The sequence below is a fragment of the Pseudorca crassidens genome, chromosome Y, assembly GCF_039906515.1.
Source record: "Pseudorca crassidens isolate mPseCra1 chromosome Y, mPseCra1.hap1, whole genome shotgun sequence".
Classification (NCBI taxonomy): Eukaryota; Metazoa; Chordata; class Mammalia; order Artiodactyla; family Delphinidae; genus Pseudorca; species Pseudorca crassidens.
In genome coordinates, this window is record NC_090318.1 from 1592780 (window position 1) to 1613501 (window position 20722).

At 41.6% G+C, this 20722-nt stretch overlaps 1 protein-coding gene and 1 long non-coding RNA gene across 2 annotated transcripts in view; one reads left to right on the plus strand and one right to left on the minus strand.

Moving 5' to 3' along the window:
* Positions 1-20722, plus strand: part of LOC137217884 (uncharacterized) — an 82788-nt gene that overhangs the window by 22983 nt on the left and 39083 nt on the right. The gene's annotated exons all lie outside the window — the stretch shown is intronic.
* LOC137217841 (odorant-binding protein-like) lies at positions 7520-18754 on the minus strand. The gene is made up of 5 exons (XM_067724807.1): positions 18750-18754; positions 16551-16706; positions 10456-10559; positions 8403-9486; positions 7520-7694 (listed from the first exon to the last, which is right to left on the minus strand). Exons 1-4 carry the CDS (start codon positions 18752-18754, stop codon positions 9308-9310), a joined length of 444 nt encoding a protein of 147 aa, XP_067580908.1. The 3' UTR covers positions 7520-7694; positions 8403-9307.

The window sequence follows — 20722 nt, forward strand, 5'->3', positions numbered from 1 at the left end:
ATTCTTTTTCAGATTCTTTTCCCTTATAGGTTATTATAAGATATTGAACATAGTTCTCTGTGATATACAGTAGGTCCTTGTTTATCTATTCTGTATATAATAGTTCATATCTGTTAATCCCAAAGTCCTAATTTATCCTTTCTCCCCTTTCCCCTTTGGTAACCATAAGTCTGTTTTCTATGTCTGTGGGTCTGTTTCTGTTTTGTAGATAGGTTCATTTGTATCATTTTTTAGATTCCACCTGTAAGTGATACCATGTGATATTTGTCTTTCTCTGACTTACTCAGTATGATCATTTCTAGGTCCATCCATGTTGCTGCAAATGGCATTATTTTGTTCTTTTTGATGGCCGACTAGTATCCCATTGTATATATGCACCGCATCTTCTTTATCCACTCCTCTGTTGATGGACACTTAGGTGGCTTCCATGTCTTGGCTACTGTAAATAGTGCTGCTATGAACATAGGGGTGCACGCATCTTTTCGAATTAGAGTTTTGTCTGGGTATATGCCCAGTAGTGGAATTGCTGAGTCCTACGGTCGCTCTGTTTTTAGTTTTGTGAGAAACCTCTCCACACAGGAGTACTGTTCTCCACAGTGGTTGCACTAATTTCCATTCCCACGAATCGTGTAGGAGGGTTCCCTTTTCTCCATATTCTCGCTGACATTTGTTGTGTGTGCTCTTTTTTTTATAGTTATTATTGAGAAAACAATGTGTTTAATTTATCAAAAAAACTATTTCCTTTGATTGAAGAAAATGGTACACACTGCAATAATGTGAAAACCTAGAGGCTCTAATCAGAGCCCTCAAAGTCTAAGAAATTGAGGAACCTGTATTGAAAAACTAGTCAATCCCAGGATTTATATTTCTGTGGACAGCAGGTAGTTGTCGTGTGCTTTCTTATTTATCTAACTTGACAATTTCTTTTAATTGAAGTGTTTAGACAATTTATTTTAATCACCAGTAGAGTCTATTTTTATTTGTGCCATCTGTTCTGTGTTCCATTTTCCTTTTTTTCCTTCCTTTTCTTTATTTTTAATTTTTAAATTGAAGTATAGTTGATTTACAATGTTGTGTTAGTTTCAGCTGTACAGCAAAGTGATTTATAAGTAAGTTCTTTTGTATCATTTTTTTTAGATTCCACATATAAGTGGTAACATATATTTGTCTTTCTCTGTCTGACTTACTTCACTTACTATGGTAATCTCCAAGTCCAGACATACTGCTGTAAATGGCATTATTTCATTCTCTTTTATGGCTGAGTAATATTCCATTGTATATATATATACCACGTCTTTATTCATCTGTCGATGGACATTTAGGTTGCTTCCATGTCTTGGCTATTGTAAATAGTGTTGCTATGAACATTGGGGTGCATGTATTTTTTTTAACATCTTTATTGGAGTATAATTGCTTTACAATGGTGTGTTAGTTTCTGCTTTATAACAAAGTGAATCAGTTATACATATATCCCCATATCTCTTTCCTCTTGTGTCTCCCTCCCACCCGCCCTATCCCACCCCTCCAGGTGGTCACAAATCACTGAGCTGATCTCCCTGTGCTATGCGGCTGCTTCCCACTAGCTATCGGTTTTACATTTGGTAGTGTATATATGTCCATGCCACTCTCTCACTTTGTCACAGCTTACCCTTCCCCCGCCCCGTGTCCTCAAGTCCATTCTCTAGTAGATCTGAGTCTTTATTCCCAACCTGCCCCGAGGTTCTTCATGACCTTTTTTTTTTTGTTTAGATTCCTTATATATGTGTTAGCATAGGGTATTTGTTTATGCATTTCTGACTTACTTCACTCTGTATGACAGACTCTAGGTCCATCCACCTCACTACAAATAACTCAATTTTGTTTCTTTTTATGGCTGAGTAAGGTTCCATTGTATGTATGTGCCACATCTTCTTTATCCGTTCAGCTGTGGATGGACGTTTAGGTTGCTCCCACGTCCTGGCTATTGTAAATAGAGCCGCAGTGAACATTGTGGTACATGACTCTTTTTGAATTATGGTTTTCTCAGGGTATATGCCCAGTAGTGGGATTGCTGGGTCGTACGGTAATTCTATTTGTAGTTTTTTTAAGGAACCTCCATACTGTTCTTCACAGTGGCTGTATCAATTTACATTCCCACCAACAGTGCAAGAGGGTTCCCTTTTCTCCACACCCTCTCCAGCATTTATTGTTTGTAGATTTTTTTGATGATGTCCATTCTGACTGGTGTGAGGTGATACCTCATTGTGGTTTTGATTTTCATTTCCCTGATGATTAGCAATTTTGAGCATCTTTCCGTGTATCCATTGGCCATATGTATTTCCTCTTTGGAAAAATGTGTATTCAGTTCTTCTACCCATTTTTAAGTTGGGTTGTTTCTTTTTTTAATGTTGTATTGTTTGAGCTGTTTATGTATGTTGAATATTAATCCCTGTCAGTCATATCATTTGGAAATATTTTCTTGCTTTTGGTAGGTTATTTTTTTGTTTTGTCGATGGTTTCCTTTGCTGTGCAAAAGCTTTTAAGTTCAATTAGGTCCTATTTATTTTTGCTTTTATTTCCTTTATTTTAGGAGACATAGTAAAAAAATATCGCTGTGATTTATGTTGAGTGTCTGCCTATGTTTTCCTCTAGGATTTTTATAGTATCCAGTCTTACACTTAGGTCTTTAATCCATTTTGAGGTATTTTTTTGTATATGATGTTAGAAAATGTTCTAATTTCATTCTTTTAAATCTGGCTATCCAGTGTTCCCAGCACCACTTATTGAAGAGACTGTCTTTTCTCCAGTGTACATCCTTGTCTCCTTTATCATAGATTATTTGACCATAGGTGTGTGGGTTTGTTTCTGGGCTTTTTGTCCTGTTCTATTGACCTATGTGTCTGTTTTTCTTGCCAGTACCATACTGTTTTGGTGACTGTAGCTTTGTAGTATAGTCTGAAGTCAGGGAGCATGATTCCTCCATGCTGTGTTCTTCTTTCTCAAGATTGTTTTGGCTATTTGGGTTTTTTTGGGGTTTCCACACAAATTTTAAAATTATTCTAGTTATGTGAAAAATGTCATTGTTATTTTGATAGGGGAGGCATTGAATCTGTAGATTGCCTTCCCCAAGGATTCCTGGCCAAGGTTCCAATATACATAGAATTTCAAATGAGATAATTAACCAGCAGCCCACTTTCTGAGATCTGATCCTGGTGACATTCTCCACACAGTGCCTCTCAAATGGGAACATGCACAGTGATTCCCAGAGAAATTTACTGGTGCTGCTGGTTCTGATGGAGCATGTTTAGTGTTGATCCTGAAACCCTGCATTTCTAACAAGTGCCCAGGAGGTGCCGTTGCTTGTGGTCCCAAACCATACTTTTCAGCAGCAACGCCTTAGAGCCGTCTTCCCAAGGCTTGCCCTGTTTTGTGTGTCCCGTGGTGTACTGATTCCCTATGTAGATGTCTCTGCTCCTACCCAGGAGCTTTTGTTTGACCATGTCTGGGAAGGCTTTCTAGAACTGCTTGTAGGATATTGGTTCTCAATCAGGGACCTCTGTACCTCGCAAGAGAGACACTTGACATCACAGTGAGACATTTTTGGTTGTCACAGTGGGAGAGGTGGGTGGCGACCCCTTCCATCTGGTGGGTAGAGATGAAGCAGGCTGCTCAACATCCTACAGTGTGCAGGACAGCACGTCACAGAGAGAATTATCCAGTCATGGGTCAACCATGGGGAGGCTGAGAAATCCTGGTTCATATGAGTTAACGTGCTCCTCTGGCCCAGAACGAAGCCTCAGTCCTTAGGGGAACCTGCAGATTCCAGCAGGATTTGCTCCTCTCTCCAGCGTAACAAGCCCCACACTCCCTAACTCCTCTCTCCTCCCCACTTCATGATCTCATTTTCTTCCTATAGGCAGTCCTCATTCACTAATGTGTAACTTCCACGACGTCATGGGCTTTGGACTTGGGTGTTGGCTGCATCCCCAGTGCCAGAGCTGGCTAATCAGTGAGGCGCAGTGTGTGTCCCTGGGGATTTTTGTTCTTGAGGCCGGGGTGCACTGGCCCGGGTGCGTTTAGAAGGAAATGAGTCACTCAGCATCCCGCGCTGTAGGACTGGTTATACCCGAAATACGTAAAGAAATGGAAAGCTAGTCGTGGCAGGTTCGGTAAACGGTGGGGTTGTTTCAAGAAGGAAGTCGCCACCTAGAAACGGATAGAGGATAGGGATTCCTCTGTTAAATGAGTGCCCGGGTTGTACATTTCAGCATAGCTCCCAAGGGTGTCTCGTCAGTCTGACTCGGGAAGGGATCACCGTCTTTCCATTAATGGGCAGGCGCTTTGGAACCACTTGGAGGGGGTACACGGCCCAAGCAAAGAACAGATAAACACTCGATATGAGTAGCGAAGGCAACATATATGCCTTACCTCAAGTTTTCTTGCTAGAAATCCTCACCCCTTGGAGGTTCCTTTGAGCCCATGCTTGCCACTGAGAACCTCTCGAACCCATCCAGGTAGAGAGGAAAAGAGAGGTATTAAAAGGAAAACAAGTGACATATTCCGTGACCTTCCTAATCCCTGTGGAAGCTTGTAGGCACGCAGGTAGATACGGACAGGACAGAATTTCCTACGAATGTCAGAGACGGCAGGTTCCAGAGAGAAAAGGTCCCTTTGTCTCTCGCCACTGTTCACCTTTGCCTTGCTGTTCCCGTATTGGTATTTATCCTTCGGTGTCTGTCTGTCCTTTGTTTTCATTTCAGCCTGTGTGTTTGTTTTACTGAATGGTAGACGCTTAATTCCTGGGTGGGTATTTCAGTCAGTCAGCCTCTGCACCGAATCCTTGATCAAAATGTTTCCTGTCAATGAGATAGGAATTGTTTTTTTCCATCCCTCCACCCTACTCTAGTAATGCCTGGCTGGAAACAAAATCCGACGTGAAGAACAGTGACTCCCAGGCCAGCCCTTCTCCAGGTGTGTACACTCAGGGAGGGAAAAGTCTCAGTTCTCCGTAGAAGGACCCAGCTTTTCCTTGATCTTACAGTAACTTCGTAGAATGTATACAGTATAGTCCAGTATACAGTAACCTTGTATACATATCCACATTTTAAAGAGAGCGCATTCTGTAAGGTTCCTACTGTCCAGTGCTTTGTCTGTGTTGATAAATATGGATGTGGTGCTGTAACAGGTGAACCAGACTGATAACTCGTGAACCAGGCTCAGTTCACCCTCCAGTGAGGTGTCTTCCAGTGAAAGGAGACAGAATACAGTCAAGCTAACTGGTGATTGCCAAATATATCACCTGTTTCTAAGTTCAAGGATGAAAAATAAGGCAAGGCAGGAACGTGGAGTGTGTTTGCAAAATCCATTTCGTGGGAGACGCATTTTCCAAAAGGAAGGGTTTTGAGTGAAGCTCTGATGATAGCTGGAAGAGGGAGTCAAGTGTGTATCTGTGGGTGGGACCTGCTGGGACGCGGGAACAGAAGATACATAGGGGTTTTGAAAGGTCCTTTTGGTTGTAACCGTAACTATCCTAAAGGTGTATTTACTTTGACAAGGCGTTTCCGTTTACAGAAATTTTAAAATGACTGACATGTGTAAGTATGATTCACTGGTTTGTTGTTTGTAATGTTGAAATATTTAAAACAACTTCACAATCTGGTGGCTATAACATATCAGTGTGAGATGGAAAAAATTAATACATTAGATCTCGATGAATCCACATGCAAATAATCTCTAAAAGTGTTACCCTCTGAAAAAGAGCAGAAGCAAGATTCTCCATGTAGTTTAATCCTTATGTACGTGCAAAACAAAGACTGCTCTCCAATATGTTAATAGGTTTGTGTTGTAATAAAAATGCATGCATAGGTACAATGTGTAAATTATACCATTCTGTTGAGAGGACTTAATTCTGTCTAGGGGATTAAAGAACAGTTTAAGATATAGAGATATTTTACTATGAACTCATATGTTTGTGTATATTAAGACGTCTTGATCAGATTTGGGGGTTTTAGGTCATGCTAACCTCCTAAAAGGAGTAGGACAGGCTCCCTCATCCTCTCCTTCTGAAAGCTTTAAGTTTAGTGCCGTCTCTTCTTTGCATGTCTGAGAAGACTCTGCAGTGAGATCTTCTGGACCTCCAAGTTCTTAATGGAAAATTGTGTGATGACAGATTGAAAATCTTTTATAAGAAAAGGGACTAGTCAAATTTTCTGTTCCATCTTGTGTCAGTGTTGGTAACAGATCTTTCAAGAAAAGTGTCCATTTCATCAAGTGTTCATTTGGTTGGCATAACTTTGTTTCCGGTTTTCTTCTACATTTTTCTTCATTTCTGTAGCATTCGTGGTGACTACCCTGTTTTCCCTATTAAGATTGCTCACATCACGAACACATGTACTATTTCACAGTTGCTTAACTTGTTTATGCCAGGTCCTACCTTTCAGTGTTCCTTAAGAGGTTCATCCCATCACTCTCTGTTGCATTGCCCTTGTGTATTTCCACCCAACCAATCCAGCATTTCCTGACATACTGTGAAGACCGGAGTTAGAGCTCCAACTGCATACACCCTACATACACAAGAGAAATAATTCAAGCATTGCCACGGAGGCTTTGTTACTTTCAGACAGAGTCCTTTTAATCTTCAGTGCTGATGTCTCTGACACTTGCCCGTTGTACATTTGGAGTCCGTGTCTGTGGAGGCACCACAACGTTTATTCTGGTAAATGTTGCTTAGGTGTAGCTCTGTTTTCCCGGGGCTTGGACCCATTCCCTGAACTTTAGCCCCACCCTGGGAATAAGTTATGCACGGAGGCTGCTAGATCTTTGAGACCCAAAACACCTTGAGTGCCGTGCAGAGCTGATCACTGTGTGCTCTGCCCATTAGAGTGGGAATGGCCACTCCTTGGGAATACTAGTGTCTACTGCTCTTGGAAGCGTAAGAGGATGGAATACCATCTTTAGATGTTTTGAGCTGTGTTTGCAGGTCCATCTTCCTGACTGAGCTCTCAGTCATCTGGCCCCTCCAAGCAGTACGCGGACTTCACGATCCTGTGGATTGACCAAGTCTCAGCTGCTGCCCCATCTTCGATTACGAGGGATCTAATCGTTAAGAAATATCAGGTCTTCAGCGCAATTTCAGAAGTGTTGGTGCTGTTTCCCCCCAGTGATGGGACGTGGCGTCTTGCATTTTCTGTGCATAAATCTCAGTGATTCAAACACAAGTTCCCCTTCCTGTAATGAATAAGATGCTTTCTGGGGACGTTTTTCTCGACCAGACTGCCCCCTCCCACTACAATATGAGTATCCGTGACCCCGTCCCCTGTCCGGTGATGGTTTAGTCCTTTTTCTCCTTCTCTCCTGGACATCTCTAGGACATCTGTATTTAATCCTCATCAGAATTGTGTCTGATGGAGCATCTATCCTATTAAAAGCACATTTTCCTGGGTACTGAATGTGCATATGTGTGTGTTTTAAATTAGGTGACTTTCTGCACAAGCACACATGTGCAGGGTATATATTAAATCTATTTATTTAAACCCTCAGAAATCAAGTAGCACCAGACGGGACATGAATGGTGACCAGGAGAGATGAAATGGGAAAGGGAGTGTGATGATGAAGAGAGAAGGGGGATTGTTCTGCAGGAACCAGGAACGTTGTCTTCGTGTTGTTGACCTTGATTCCATGGAGGAGATGATGTGCCTGGTTCCCAGTGACACATCCTGCAGGTGAATAAAACAGGACCACAGTTTAGTAGAGTTGACTGTGTGGCAGCCGACAGGGGTGAGCCTCAGGGAGTAGGACGTCCAAGGGTAGAGGAGCTGTTAGTGAATCCAATGGACAGATTCCCGGTGGACACATCTCTGTGCCATGGGAGGATCCATTTGGAATTTTCCTAAGGATGTACATACGGTGGGACCTTTCCCATTTGGGATCCGCTCTAGGAGTTATGATGTCAGGATTCATGCTTGTGTGGCTGTTTCATCTAAAACTGGTTTACCAGTTCTGTGACTGAGGTACACTTCTCTCCTAATTCCAAAAGTTTTGTCTTTTGGGGCTTTGAGAATTTTTTTTTTAATTTTTGTTTTGGAGTATAGTTGATTAACAATATCGTGCTCGTTTCAGGTGTACAGCAAAGTGATTGAGTTATACATACAGGTATATCAATTCTTTCTCAGATTTTCCCCATATAGGTTATTACAGAATATTGTGTATCGGTCCCTGTGCTTGTTGTTTATTTTATATATAGTAGTGTGTATATGTCAATCCCAAGCTCCTAATTTATCCGTCCCCGCCCCTTTCCCACTTTGGTAACCATAAGTTTTTTTCTCTGTGACTGTTTCTGTTTTGTAAGTACGTTCTTTTGTATCAGTTTTTAGGGTCCACATATATGCGACATCACATGATATGTCTTTCTCTGCCTGACTTACTTCACTCAGTATGATCATCTCTAGGTCTGTCCATGTTGCTGCAAACGGCATTATTTCATTCTTTTTTATGGCTGAGTAATATTCCATTGTACATATGTACCACATCTTTCTTATCACATTCACGTGGAAGATAGTGTTTTTATTTGCTTTTTTCCTTCTGTTTTGTTCAAACAGAAAAATAAAAACACACTTTAGCCTAGATCAGTGTCGTTTTCTGAGGCTCTCTTAGTTTAGAAAGTTTAAAGGTTCCGCTAGAACAAAGTCACCTTCTGAAGGGGAATATAGACCAAACGCGTGTTTCAGACAGTGTGGCTGGAAGGCCTTGAGCGGGGCAAAATTAAACATTGTTCTTGCGGGAAGTGTGAGGTCTCTTTAACCCCAGTCCTCCTGGAGTTGGGATGTGTATGGACAGCCATCATGTCAGGCCTGACTGGAACACAAACTAGTTTCCACCAACTTCTGGCCACATCCCTGCTTCTCTGTAATGACTGTGGTTGGCATGATTCCTGCAGGATAAGGCTGTCTCACCAGAACGGCTCAGCATGAATCAACCAACAAATCTGAAATGTAATAGGGCTCAAGAGAAGCGAAATTACCTACTGGAACAGAAAAAGTTCTCTAGTGACAGAATTTAAGTTACTGGGACACAAAATATTACTTACAACATTTGGCACATATGAAATCACAGCATGTGCTTGTTGATTTGTTTCATGAAAGAGCATTAATAACAGGCTGTGTTTACTTAGAATTAGGTGGTGAAGTCACTTTTTTTTTCCACTGGGGAAAATCAAAACGGCAGGAATCAAAGAACCACCGATTACTACCGTTTCTCAGTATTTCCAAAGTTTCTTTTTTTTAAGTGATGGATTTTATAAAAGATGACTCGTGGAAGAGGAAGTTTTAAATCAATTGACTTGTTTCCCGATAGCGTATTTACATGCCAGGTGAAGGATACATTCAGGAAAAAGTATAATTCTGTTACCAGCTTCCGTGACATTCACAGTATTTTCTTCCGGAATCCCCTCTTCTCTCGTCATCTGCTTGAACTTCTCAAAGTCTTCCTCTTTCGTGTTATTTCCTCTGCCTGAAAATCACCATGCAGAAGCAGAATTTTGCCCGTTAGAACCCGGGGAAATGTCTGAATACAGAACAAGGAATTGAATGTGCAAGTCAGATTTCGCTTGGTGTACAATGTAAGAGAGTCTCAGCTGGTTACCGTTTCCCATGACACAGGTGTCTGCTGTCTGTCTTGAGAATGAATCCCAATACAACGCTGCAACTAGGCAGTATCTAGCATCAGCAGCGAGACCCCAAAGGCTGACCAGGAGGTCTATGAATTTGGGGCTCCATGATCACAGTGTGGACCCTACTTGGTCCTTTATCAACCTCCTAGAATCTATACCTGACACTCATGCCTTGTTCTAGACTGACATAAACTGGAAACACAATTGTCCACTTCCAGAGACACATTCACCCTGTCACACAGGGTGATGGGTGATGGGAGAAAATTTATTCTCTAATTACCCCACCATTCTACCCAATACCTCTTCTGAAATAGACACCTATTGTCCCAGTGATACACACATCTCTCAGTGCCCCTGTGCAGGTATTTGGGGTGATGCCAGTATCCCTAACAGTGCAGCAGAACAGTTGAACAAGATGAAGATTTATTTTTAAAGCTTCAGTTCCAAGGCTCAGAATGCATTAGAAAAGTGGCCTGAATGGAGAAATGGAGGTCAGCCTGATTATAACCAGGGCTTGAAATTAGTTGGCATGTTAAACTATTCCTAGTAAAACTCCGTATTTTGCTTTTTAATTTCAGCAGGTGGGAATTATTTTGAAATTTGTGATGATCTGATACTTCCCACCCCTACAAGCCCCTCTTTCTTGATAGATTACTCTCCAGGGTCGTTAACTCAGTAAACATAGAGACCTAGGCCTTGTACCCTGAGTAATGAATATTGTCAGCACTTACTGACTTTCTGAATAAAAAAACTGACGATGGAAATGTTACGTGACAGTGGCAATGGGAATATTAGGATGTAATACATACCAGTCAGTCCAGTAAGTTTCGTAGTCTTGTCTAGTTCATCCATGTTGACATTATACATTCTCAGAGCATTTTCAGAGAGGAATAATTTTGATTTTATTTTTACTTACATCTGTGAGAGAGAATTTACATATATACGACCCTGCATTAATTATTGTCGATTAGATTTATCAGGGCACCTCTAGGGTATTAGCAACCGTACATCCTGTGTTGATCTCAGTCTCACTCCGTGGGTGTGCTGAATGCTACAGCTGATAGTAAAGGAAGGCAAGCAGGGAAGACTTTTCCTCATTCCCACCTTCTTATACAATTAAACTGGCCACACCTTGCTATCTTACTAAGATGTTTTCTAGAAGATGTTTTTTAATGGATCCGACAGTTTTTTTTAAACAACGTGAGCCGTTCATCAGATCCCAATTCTACAGTTCTTTGGTTTTCCATGATCCCAGCCATGGAATTGACTTCTCTTTGGGACCAAAGTCAATAAACCACTCAAAACTGTGTGATCCTGAGTGCCTACCCTGTACCAGGGAACCGTCTGAACGCCGTATGTTAATTATTGCGTTTCCTCTGCCCCTCGGTCTAGGTTATTACTTCACAGATGTGTAGAGACCACCACCATGTCTATTGCTATGAAGACAGTTTTACCTGCTAGGATGTGCAGGCAGGGACCCCCTAACAGTTAACTCACACCCCACCTGGAGGGTTGCACCTTCGTCTCTGGCTCTGCCCGTCCACTCTGCCTTGTTTATCTGGGGAGAAACAAGCAGCGACCTACTTCGCTTTCCTTCTGAACCCTCTAAACGCATTCTCTCGTGAGCCCTGCCTCACACCTTATTGCGATCGCTCATCCAGGTAGGATCTAAAAGTGCCAGCTGTGTTCCTGAAACCCCGGGTACCATTGCTCCTTGTCTGAAACACTGAAAAAGCATCAGTCTGCTTGAGAAAAAGAAAAAAATAGCCGAAACAGCTTCAGAGTCTCACGGCCCCAGACAGGTACACGCGTCTTGCCCGAGCCCACTCTGAGTCCATGAGCTTTGGGTAACATTGGGACAGTTTAAATCAGATTATGCGTCTCTTCAGGTCCTCAGTGACCACCTGTGTTATAGCCGTGGTTTTTACAGAGGTGGACGTTGCAGCATCACTAGATAGGCTGTAGAGGCAATGAAGGTGATGGAGACAGTGAAAGTAAATCTGTCTTCCGGGTCTCACGTCACCAATCAAAGCCACTGCTGTGCGCTGCATACTGTGGGTACACATTAGAGTCCCCAAATCAAAGGGGGGGGTGCGTTTCCAATAGCTAGTTCCCAAGAGACCTGCACAAGAAGGCCAGCTACTCTGTTTTTCTTCCATCTTAAGTTGCCCTTTTGAAATCCATTTAAATGATTTACAGCAGTGGAGAAAAGTGAAGAAGAAAATATAGTAGAAGCATTAATGAATCAGCTAAAGGAAAAATTAATACAGGAGTTAAAAAATATCTCGCAATCTAAAAATTACTGATGAATGTGTAGGGGTACGTTTCAGGCATATGTTTTCCCTACTTGTGTTCATGGTACAGTCACTTTGCTGTTGGTTATGTTAGGCAAGGGTAGGAAGCACAGGTTGATCATGTTTAAATTTTAATCCAATACGTACCCCTTAGACCATTCCAAATTCAGAATGAGTGAATTAAAAAGGACTTAGAGATAGAACTCTGAGCCAGCATCCCCATTGCTTTGAACAGAAGCTGTGTTTATGAAGAACTGTGCTGGAGAATTGAAATCATTTATGATATCCTTGGATTTATATTCATCCACCAGACGTTGGATGGATGAAGATGTTCTAAGATGGTTTTTTAAGAGTGTACTCTATGGAGTGGCACTGATGTCTAAACTCAATATAGACCCATGAGACGTTAGTTCCTAAGGTTGTTTTAGATTACGTAGAAACAGTTTCATATACTGAGCACCTTATGAAATACAAGTTCTCCACACCCGTGCTTAGTCTCTCAATGAGTAACACTCCTAATCGGGACGGGCTGTCCAATTCATGCGATTGAACCCTTTGCTCATGACCAAGTGCTTGGAAGATTTAGGGACTGGTGCCTGGTCACACCTCTGATTGTTAATGGAACGAGAATTCGGATATATGGAGTGGTTGAAGGAAGTTGAGACCAAGATTTCTACCCTGATAGACCTTTACCAGTGAACACTCTCATACTTAGTCAACTGGCCAAACACTGTCTCCTATCTTTCTTCCGTTAGCATATAATTCTGTGCATTTTCCGTGGAACCTTAAAAACAAAAGATCTTCAAGTTGGTTGATTACCGTGATAAAAATGTGACACACAATTAGGATTTTCTCTGATTTACCCTCTTTAGACCCTGTGTCAGGTATCCTTTTAGTGGCTATGAACGATGTGACATTCGAAAGAGAAGAAATACGTTGTCTAACATCAGGCAGCTGTCAGGAGGCAAGGATGTCATGTCTACACATAAAATGTGAGACGTTCCAAAGACAAACTGCAGATAAACAGGTCACGTTTACAGCCAAATAAGCATGAAGAAATCTAGAATTTTAGAAAAGAAGAAAACAAGTCTTCCCTTTAAATACTTTCTGGAAATTGAGAGGTCTAGCCATCATGACAGACCTTAGGGGTTCTCACAACCCTGGCAATGGTTTATTAGATAATATGATAGCCAAAAAAATAAAGACGACAGTGAGTTTAATTTCATCAAAACACAAATGTCTTCTATAAAAAACCTTTTAGAGAATTAAACACTGAAAGCCACACGTGTGTATACAAACACATTCAGACACGCACAAGCAAATGCAGAAATACACATGATACACATCTGACTTAAATTATGTACATGTAACATAAGATAATTACATGTGTCACCTGTATAACAAAAGGCTGTCTTCATGTATCTCTGTGTGTAAGTGTAAGACAAAAACATGTTATTTGTCATATATGAAGATGCACACAACCCAAATAAAAGGGGAAATAAGCCAACAAAAATTGGATAAATTATTGAACAGGACACGTCCAGAAGAAAGGCGGTGTGAAACTGTGTACCCCCATTATTCGTCATTAGGGAAAAGCCAGTTAAAACTACAGTGAGATTCCACTTTACGTCAATGAGACTGGATGAAGTTGCAGACGATGTTCATTCCAAGTTTGTAAAAGGACGTATGGCCGTTGAATGCCTTAAACACTGGTGGTGATCGTGCAACAGGGATTGTTACTGGGTACTTTACCGATTCCTGTAGCTAAACGTACACTTGCACTAGGAAGCAGCCGCTCCACGCCTACCCGAGAGGACTGAGAGTGTACGGCAGCACAAAGGTTAGTACAGAACTACTCACGGCAGAGTTAGAGTCATCACAGGTGGGGAAGAATAACACAGTTGTCCAATGACTGCCGAAGTACGAATATTTATATCCCCATCGTCCTTTCACTGGGCCGTGAAAGATGTGACTCCTTGTGTATGTAGCCTGGTGGATACTTTTTTTTTTTTTTTTTTTTTTGCGGTACGCGGGCCTCTCACTGGTGTGGCCTCTCCCGTGGCGGAGCACAGGCTCCGGACGCGCAGGCTCAGCGGCCATGGCTCACGGGCCCAGCCGCTCCGCGGCATGTGGGATCTTCCCGGACCGGGGCACGAACCCGTGTCCCCTGCATCGGCAGGCGGACTCTCAACCACTGCGCCACCAGGGAAGCCCTGGTGGATACATTTTTAAAGTAATACGCTGAGTGAAAGAACCAGGAGAAAAAGGTGCAGAGTGTGTAACTGTTTGAAGTTCGAGAACAGGTGGGAAAATCAGGTCAGTTGTTACCTCTGGCTAGATCGGTAGACATTTCATGGTCAGAGAGAGAGAGGGAATTTTCTGGGGTGATGGAAAGGTTTTATGTCTTAACTGTGGTGGTGATTACACAGGTGTGCACATATGTCAACACTCACTGAACTTTGCCCTTCACAAGGGTGCATATAATTACAGATAAATAAACTTCCATAAAGTTGATGTTTAAAAGTGTGCCCACATGTAATGTCAATTAAATGGGGCACCAACATTCTAAACATAGCAAACAACCAGGTTATGTATTCTTAAAAAAAAAAAATACTGAGAACTAACAGATACATGTACTGGGATGGGATATGTATGTGTGTGTGTGAGTGTGTGTATAATTATGTGTATACAACCAGTTATATATTTTGTATAATAGATGATCAATCATATATATTTATAAACCAATCTCTCCAAGCATAAATCTCTTAGTTATTTTTTTCTTAATGTTTTTATTCTTCAAAGTATGTGAAAATAGGGAGAGATTGTTGGATTACACGTATATAGTTAGAAATTAGGTCTTCAGAAATAGACTTCATTTTCTTTTATAATTTTTTGGTATCTGTTCTTCATTTTTTTATCATAGGAAAAGCTGCCCTTCTCCTCTATTTCCAATTTCTTTCAGTTCCTAACAGGTTAATAACTTTCTGTCCTTAGTTTCAAGCCTTTATGCTTGACTCTCTTCTGGACAGTAAATTTGCCCTGGTTATTTATACTGATAGAAATATTTCCTTTAGTCTTCTGTCTCCTCCTAGACTTCTTCCTTGCACTTGCCCTCTTCCTTTATACTGCCATTTTTTTTGAATTATTAAGCTGTATTTCTCAATGCCATCATACTTGGATTTAAAGGACAGATAAAAGGAAACATTAACATAAGTTACACCTACAATATAAATATGTATTTTAATCCCATTGACAAGAGATCTCTTTGATGCTTTTGGATACCCTATATTTCTTCGATTTAAATAATTCCTGCTGCTTCATTTCTTTATGTTTGGCTTCTGCTTAAACTTAAATGTTAGTGTGGGAATAACTGTTCTTTCAAGGACGAAATCATCAAATTATGTGTTTACATTTATTACTAATGTAACGTAAAGTTTAGATGTGAGAGAGACAGACACCGAGATCTACAATTCCTAAAATATTCTTATTTAGTTTAAAGCATTGCCGTTGATCTATATGGTGAAGCTGAAACTTCAGAATTAAATTTGAGAATCCAAACCTTGTTTCTTTTATATTTCATGAGTTCATAGGAGAAGCATAATCAGAAAGAAGTGGAATTTGACTGCTTCTGCATAACTCAATAGATACCCATTTCTGTTGTGGCGAAGTTGAAACTGAGAGTCGTTGGGCATATAAGAGTCTTCAGAACGAAGTCTGATATTTCTTTTCTAAATCTCCGCTTTTACAGAGGCCTCCACACATGCTATCCCAGCTCCCTGATGCTATTTGCTATTTCCTGGGTTTTTAAATGAATGGGTGCCTCTGAGGATGGCCGTATTTCTCCCTCTTCCGAGCTCTTTGTTTAGAAATCCCAGTCCCCTTCAAAGCACCCTGTGTGCGTCACATTCCTCATGTAATGTTTCAGACTCCCCGTGTTCCCACCCTCTGCAGCTTCCTGGTGCCGTCTTTCCACCTCATCCATAACATTATTGTAGAATTTCACGTACAGTATTGTTATTAGCATGTGAATCTGTATCCCTCACTCTCCTTTCACCAATGAAGGTCAGAAGCGTGTTTCTTCATCTTCTCTTATTCATTTGAGTTCTTAGGAAACCACCTGCAGTATAGTCAGCATTCCATGGGTAGTACCTGGGGCTCTGAGAGCTCTAATAAATTTGGTCACGATTGAACATCGCCGTGTGCAAGCCTTTCAGGGCAGAGCGCACTGCGTGTCCTCTACCTGCCCACAGCTTCTGGGGCACAGTGGGAACCATCGCTCACCAATTACGCGTGAAGGATTCAAGCCCCTGGGTGGGACTGTCGGGGTCGAGGGCAGGATCCTCTTCCCCCTGCTGTGTCTCTCTTTCCTGTCATGAGTTGATGCCAGTGGAGCTTCTGGGACTCCTCCCTCAAAGCAAAGGCTCCAGGACATTCCCTGGAGGCCTAGAGCGGACCTGATCCCACAACTCCAAGACCCTTCTCAGCCCCATAACTCAGGGAGTCATGCTTTTCGACATATAATCCCGATAATTCCCTGCAAATGTGCAAGCCAGACCCTCCCTCAGGCTTCGGGATTTATATGTGGTTTCCTTCTACGTTATTTTTGCTACTTGACAAAAAAGTTGAAGGCTGCTCTGTCATTTTCATCATCAAGATGAATATTACGCATATAAACCTTGAATGGCCCGTTCTCACTGGTCTTCTCTGGGTTATTGGATGCGACGTAAAGGGTTTTCCATTCTCCTGAAAGGTGAAAGCAAAATTCTCTGCAGAAATTTTAGTTCCTCTCTTTTAATTTTGTCTGACATCATCCCTCAGGAGCTTCCTTTCTCTTTTGCACATCAGCACAAATTATCTAACTTTACTGAACAAAGCAGGATTTATAAGCTTGTGTGACTACCCAAATGAGTGGTAAAGGAAGAAATGGAGATATTCCTGAAATAGCTTACACTCTGTTATCAAATGCAGGAACTGCAGTGCAGCTGGTAATTGGCTGGCTCACCTTCTCTTTTACAAGCAGAGTAGAAATGGACGAGGACCCAATTAAAAGACAATATAAATGCACAGAGACCGTGGAAGACATGTTCAGTAGAAGTGTATATGGACCCAGGTAATGGAGTAATTGTGAGTCGGAGGAGATGGCTAGGCTTTGGGGCAGATAAATTTGGATACACGTGTATAAAGCCCCAAAAGGGACACACACACACACACACACACACACTCACACTCACACGCACATCCATAAAACAGCCATCACACCCCCTTTTTCCACGGAGCCTTTTGAGATCTTTCTTCTTCAGCCAGCCCCACCTCCATGAAATCTTAGTAGCAGAAATAACTGTCTGTCTGGTTACATACACTGTTTGTGTCTGGGCTTTGTAGATACAAGGACGTGATTCTGTTTAACCCACAAGGAATCCCTTTTGGGCCCCCTTTAGGGGCAGTATTGCCACCACTGAGAATGCATGTCCTAGAAAAATGCCCCGATAATTGATTACGTGGATTCCACGGTGCACTGTGTCGTTCCAAGGGGATCTCAGGCATTTGCTGGTGCAGCCAAAGCAGCCCCTACTCGTGCTTCATATTCTAATAATAGTTATTATTATTATTGCTATTATTATGTTTTAGTCTCAACTTTAGCATTGTTAGGGAGAAGTTTTCAGGCTCAGAAAGGGCCGGGCTCAGGTCTCCAAATGGGGATAGCAGGAGCAAGGGTCTTCATCTTGCCACGCAGTTTTCTCTCCAGAAATCTCTCCTCCCCAAGCCTCCTGTGCGCCCCTCGGGCCATCCAGAATCCCACAGATCCATCCATGCAGGTGGGGAAACATGCAAACCCTGGTCACACCTCCAGTGTCTGTGCTAACTTCAAGATACGCGTGTGGCCCGTTTCAATCATGAAAATAGGCATTGACCCAACTAGAGGAGACAGTCCCGTAGTTTGTACAAACGTCAGAGGGGCAGCTTCCCTCTGGAAGGGCAGGGACCACTGTCTCCCCCATTATCCGTGCACTGCTTTTAACGTGCATAGTGTCTGTCTGTTCTTTATTTTCGTCTCGGTGTGTGTATTTATTTTGCCACATGGCGGGTATGGCGTTCTTGTGGGGCCATGGCTCCGAGCTCCGTTGTTTGTCACCATGTTTACTGTCCATGGACTGTGGAATTGCTTCCCCCTTCCCCGTGCCTGAGTTACAGTTCCATATTAGCTAGTCCCGCCTTTGAGGAAAAAGCCACTCTCAGCACAAATAAGTCACGCTGGAAACGTATGAGAGCTTCCTCTCAAATCCTGCCTAGCAGGTTACCTGCACTCAAGGACAGCACTTAATGAACCTTCCTAAATTGTAGCCATCTGGTGACTGTGTTAGGAGACAAATTCAGTGTCTGTGGAATGAATGGGTGTCTCAGATTTTTAAAAAATAACTATTAAAAAGTACAGCAGATGTTCAGTGTCTTGGAATAACCTATAATGGAAAAGAATCTGACAAAGAATGTGTATGTATGAGAACCTGCCGTATAGCACAGGGAACTCTACTCAGTGCTCTGTGGTGACCTAAATGGGAAGGACATCCAGAAAAGACGGGATAGATGTATCCGTAGAGCCGATTCACTTTGCTGTACAGCAGAAACTAACACAACATTGTAAAGCCACTGTACTGCAGTGAAAATTTTTTTAAATGTATGTATGAAGAGTGTATAGTATGTGTATATATATAACTGGATCACTTTGCTCTACACCCGAAGCTCACGCAACATTGTAAATTAACTATGCTCCAGTTTCAAAAAGTACAGCAGAGAGCAGAGTAGTCACTTACCCCATGCACACTGTCCAGAAAGTGGGTATTTTCACAGGTGCCAATACCAAGGGTTCAGCAGGTCTCTGTTGAGCCCAGGCTGGGGGAAGGCCATTGTTCTAGGCTTGCAGCAGAGAAAACAGCGGCCCACACAGGTACAGATCCACCGAGCTTCTGTTCCGGGAGGGGAGACAGGAAACACAGAAATAAACGCACAGTGTAGGAGATTGATGAGGGTTATATAGAAGCATAACACAGGGCACCCGGGCAGAGATCTGATGAGTGGAAGACAGTAAGTCATACAGTCGCTTGAGTGAAAAGATTCCCGAGAGAGTGACTACTAAGTCTAATACCTTTTCTTCTTTTAATTGTTAATTTTGGTGAAATACACAGAACTTGAAATCGATAGAATGAAATTGTATGTAGATAGACAAATAGCTAGCTAGGTAGATAGATCCTATTAAATGTTATATTATAGTATATAATTTACCTAAATTTATCTGTCATCTATGTTTGCACATACATATACAGTAATAAACTTATTTAAAATTTACTATCATCTCCATATAACATACAAAGAGAATCAGACTGTGGAAAATGTACAATGTATGTTCTTTACTAGATACACTTCTTAGATATAAAGATGCAAACACACTGGAAAGGAATATACCATGAAAATCCTAAAAAAAACATGTTGGAGAAAGAAAACTTTTCTGGCTTTTTCAGTGTTTCTTTAAAGAAAACAAAACAAAAAAAAGCTTCCGTCAGTGGGATACGGAATATATATGATATAAAATTAGGAAATGTTACCTTTCACTTATCCTGGAAACATTTTCACATGCCATAAGGGTTAGGTGTGTAGCCATTTGTTTCTCTAATGAAGGAAATACTTGTTCTGATCCAACAGGATAATAAAACTTCTCTTATCTCCACCGAAGATAACTGGTTAGGACTCAGACTTATCTTTTGGTTAAGCCCCAAGGCCCCTAGAAGACTGGTATTCACTTGGGGTATTTACACTTCAAGGAGGAATGATCCCATGACCTTATGGCCATTGGTAGGGATAAAAAAGGCAGGTGTCTCAGGCTCCTGGGGAGGTTTCATTTACGTTCCAAAGGCTGGAGGAAGGAGCGGACTCCTTCAGAGGACAGCTTCCCCTTTGACTTGTCCACACAAAGAAAACTCATTTTTCCTGCCCCCCAGGGCGTCAGGCTCTTTACTTTGAACAATTGACTTGTTTCTCATTGCATCCCCCCTGGGTGAGGACTGGGGCAAACCCCAGGAATGCACTTACTACTTCCTGTGAGATTCTTCACAGGAAATCCACCTCTGAACCAAGACACCTTGTGTGCACATTCAGGATAAAATTAATAAAAACCCAGCAAACACTGAGTTTAAGTAAGCTGTTATGGCTGTAGTAATATCAGACAGAATTAGCAAAACATGCAAGAAAGGGGGGAAAAAAGGAGCAGTGGAGAAGAGTAAAGGATGAAACACACCAGGAAGGTGTAACAGTCCTAAAAGAGCACATGAGGAACACTAAATCCTGAAATCACTGGAGCAGACATCGACAGAACTACGATTGCAAAATTAGAGAGGGAGAGTTCAGCACACTTCTTTCAGGACTCAGAGAACATTTCAATAAACTATCACAAAACATATGAAACATTTGGAAAACAAGATTCATCAAGTTTAATTATTCTAAAACATTTCGCAGAACAATGGGAGAATGCTTGAACTTTAAAAAAGCAAACCAACATTTTCTATTTGCTGAAGCTTCGAGGGAGTCTCACAAATGACACAACAGTAAAATCATACAGGTTATTATGCATTTAACATTGAATTTAGTACAGCATAAGTAAAAAGAACTGGAATGTGCGTATATATTTGGAATTTAGAAAGAATTATTTTAAAAAAGGTGGATCCAAGAAAAAGTAATTGGAAATTTGAAAATATTTTGAGCTTATTGAGAGGATATATATTAAGCTTTGGTC